At 35.7% G+C, this 2,993-nt stretch overlaps 1 protein-coding gene across 2 annotated transcripts in view; it reads right to left on the bottom strand.

Moving 5' to 3' along the window:
* Positions 1–759: 759 nt before the first annotated feature.
* LOC107740817 (ubiquitin carboxyl-terminal hydrolase 2-like) overlaps positions 760–2,993 on the bottom strand; it is a 54,423-nt gene continuing 52,189 nt past the window's right edge. For both annotated transcript variants that reach the window (XM_016553340.1, XM_016553339.1), the window contains exon 12: positions 760–2,350. In XM_016553340.1, coding sequence (XP_016408826.1) covers positions 2,266–2,350 — 85 coding nt within the window. In that variant the 3' untranslated portion in view covers positions 760–2,265. The remainder of the gene's footprint in view (positions 2,351–2,993) is intronic.

The following is a 2,993-nucleotide window of genomic DNA, read 5'->3' as shown; positions in this document are numbered from 1 at the left end:
AAGGTACTGTCTAAGGACATTACATTTTAAGTTTGTGACTGAGAAACATATACCTGCATGTACAATGTATATACAGGGATTTGAGGTCCTCCTTTATTTATAGGTATATTCCAATAAAGATTTAGCCTATTAATTGCTTCTACTGAGAGCTTCTCTGACTGCTTCATGACTCTCTCCCTCTCACACACACACACTAATGACCTGTGGCACTAATAAGCTCAGTGCCACAATAAGTAAGATGTGAGTTTCTCCACTTACAGGTCATTGTGAGGAGGGTGGTGACCAGGAGTATTAGTGTGTAAGTGAAGAAGAGAGGACTAATGTCACCCTCTAGTGACCGTACACTGGTAGAGCATGGAAATGAGCTATATTTAGCCATTTAATATAAATATAATAATAAAAATAATCATAATAATAAATAAAAAACTCTTAATTTATTACTGTGATGTTACAGCTGAATTTTCATTCAGCTCATTCTACAGTCATTACTCCAGTCTTTGGTATCACATGATCATTCAGAAATCATTCTAACTGACTGATTTGGTGCTCAAGAAACAGTTGTGCTGCTTAATATTTTGTAGAATCTTTGAGAATTCTTAAATAGAAAGAACAGCATCTATGTGAAATAAATAGGTGTACAGGACAGGTGTGTATATATATATATATATATAGAGAGAGAGAGAGAGAGAGAGAGAGAGAGAGAGAGTTCATAATCACTACATACATACACTCTAATGTAGTAATGCAGACAATTCACAATTACTTCTGTAGACATTTGCTTTTATTCATATTCACTTCTTTTAAAAAGCCAAGAGCTCTTGATATGTGGTACACTACAGTCACATTTCAGACACAAAATAATTACCACTCACTTAAAATCTCTCTGTAGAAAAAACATTGCCTGGTTCAAGCACAACGATAAGCTACATTCACAACATTCACATCATAAATAGAGAAATAATACATAAAGGTGCACACACACATACATACATAACCCTCCTGGTGGTTTCTTATTTGATAAAGACTCATCCCCAAATTAAACTGAATATTGTAGTCCCTGACAGAATGAGAAAAACATAAGGCCTCTTTCAAATATATTGCCCCTGGAGGAAAATATTAATTCCACAAACACCTAAAGAGGGAATACTTTATATTCTCCTGGAGATGGACCCTTTTCACATGTCAGAAGCCATAGTTTGGTATGCTCTGAATAAGAAAATGCAACAAGTATATTTTTTATTTTCCAATTTGCTCCAACTGCAAAGAAATAATGCATGATACCACTTCTATGACTTTCCAAAGGAGAAAAAAAAGAGATTGTTGGTCAGAAAAGAGAAAGATGTTTGTTGTCACTCGCTCAGCCGTTATATTAGAATCATCCTCTTTGCTAGATTCATGATGTAAAAAAAAAAAGGTGGAAACCTATCATTCTGGTGGTATGTGAAAAAGGTCCAATTTTTCGTTTGGGTTTTACAACTTCCAGCCACAAGGGGGCAGTCATACAATCTTCTCTGTAATGGTGAGGGTTTTTTGGAAGCGGCACAGTCATGCATTAGCATAAAACCAAGCCCTTCCCATGTGCATATTCTGTTGAAAATCAGCAAATCAAGCAAAGCGGAGACTTATCTTGAAGGAGCATATCTGTTCGAAATAGTAAACAATCCACTGAGCAATCCAAGCATCATTTACACAGTTGACCTACATGGTCCCTCAGCAAGATGACCTCTTATTTAAATTTGTAGCAATTAGCTTGAAATTAAGTAAAACATTGAACTCATGTTAATAAATTAAATAAGGGATGGGGATTGTTTGAGTTGTGGTGACTGTCTGTAGAGCCGGACGGCTCCAGTTACACAGTGCATAGAGTCCTACAGTATCAGTCTGGAGACTGACTCGTACACACACAAATACACACGCACACAGTCCTGCTCATTCAAGAGAGGTAGTAGTTCATGTTCCTCTGTCTTTGTCCGTTTCAGTTTGTTAAATCCATCCCCAGTGCAGCAGCCTCTTTCAAAGGGGGAGTGATGGATGGAGGAGCCCTTACTGTGAAGCTCAATCTGGGCTTGGGTTAAACTTTCATCCCAGGCTTCATTCCACTTCATAGGCCACGGCCATAATTCAGTTCCAGTATGTGTTTGGCCTTGGTTAAAAGGCCTGGGATAAAGTTCCATGGTCCTGCAAGCATGTAGACCCTGACCATGATTTAGTTCAACAACAGCAAAAGGGATTATTTTATCCAAGGCTTGTCCGTTTCAGGCGTAATCACAAGCGTGAAGAGGTCGCAGATTCGTAGAACAGCACATATGCATCGCTGCTGCGCACCTGGCTGGATGACATGGGGCTCACCCTGAAATACAGACAGAAATGAGACGTAAGCTAAACAATGGCTCAGCGTCAGCATCTACAAACACGTACATTTAACACGTAAGGAAAAATAGCACAGACTACTAAACAAAATGTACACTACTGTTCAGTAAGATTTTTTGTTTAAGAAATTAACACTATTAATACATCTTATTCAGCAAGGATGCATTAAATTAATTAGTGACAGTAAAGAAACTTGTGTATTTCAATTTATATACTTTTATATAAATTTATATATTTCAAATAAATACTGTTCTTTTGAACTTTCTACCCATCAAAGAATTCTGACAAATGTATTATTGTATTCCACATAAATATTAAGCAGCACAACTGTTTTCAACATGAAATAAGAAATGTTTCTTCAGCTCCAAATCAGCATATTAGAATGATTTCTGAAGGCTCATGTGACACTGAAGACTGGAGAAATGGATGCTGAAAATTCAGGCATCACAAGCAAGAATAAATTACATTTTAAAATATACTAAAATTGAAAAAGTTATTTTAAATTGTAATAATATTTCACTACAGTATTTTTTACTGTAATTGTAATCAAATATATGTTAATAACAAAATATATGTTAAAAATGCAACTTATTAAAGTGATAAATTTATATATATATATATAT

The sequence above is a fragment of the Sinocyclocheilus rhinocerous genome, unplaced genomic scaffold (assembly GCF_001515625.1).
Source record: "Sinocyclocheilus rhinocerous isolate Xijiao unplaced genomic scaffold, SAMN03320098_v1.1 scaffold2330, whole genome shotgun sequence".
Lineage (NCBI taxonomy): Eukaryota > Metazoa > Chordata > Actinopteri > Cypriniformes > Cyprinidae > Sinocyclocheilus > Sinocyclocheilus rhinocerous.
This window is presented reverse-complemented; position numbering and strand designations above follow the sequence as displayed.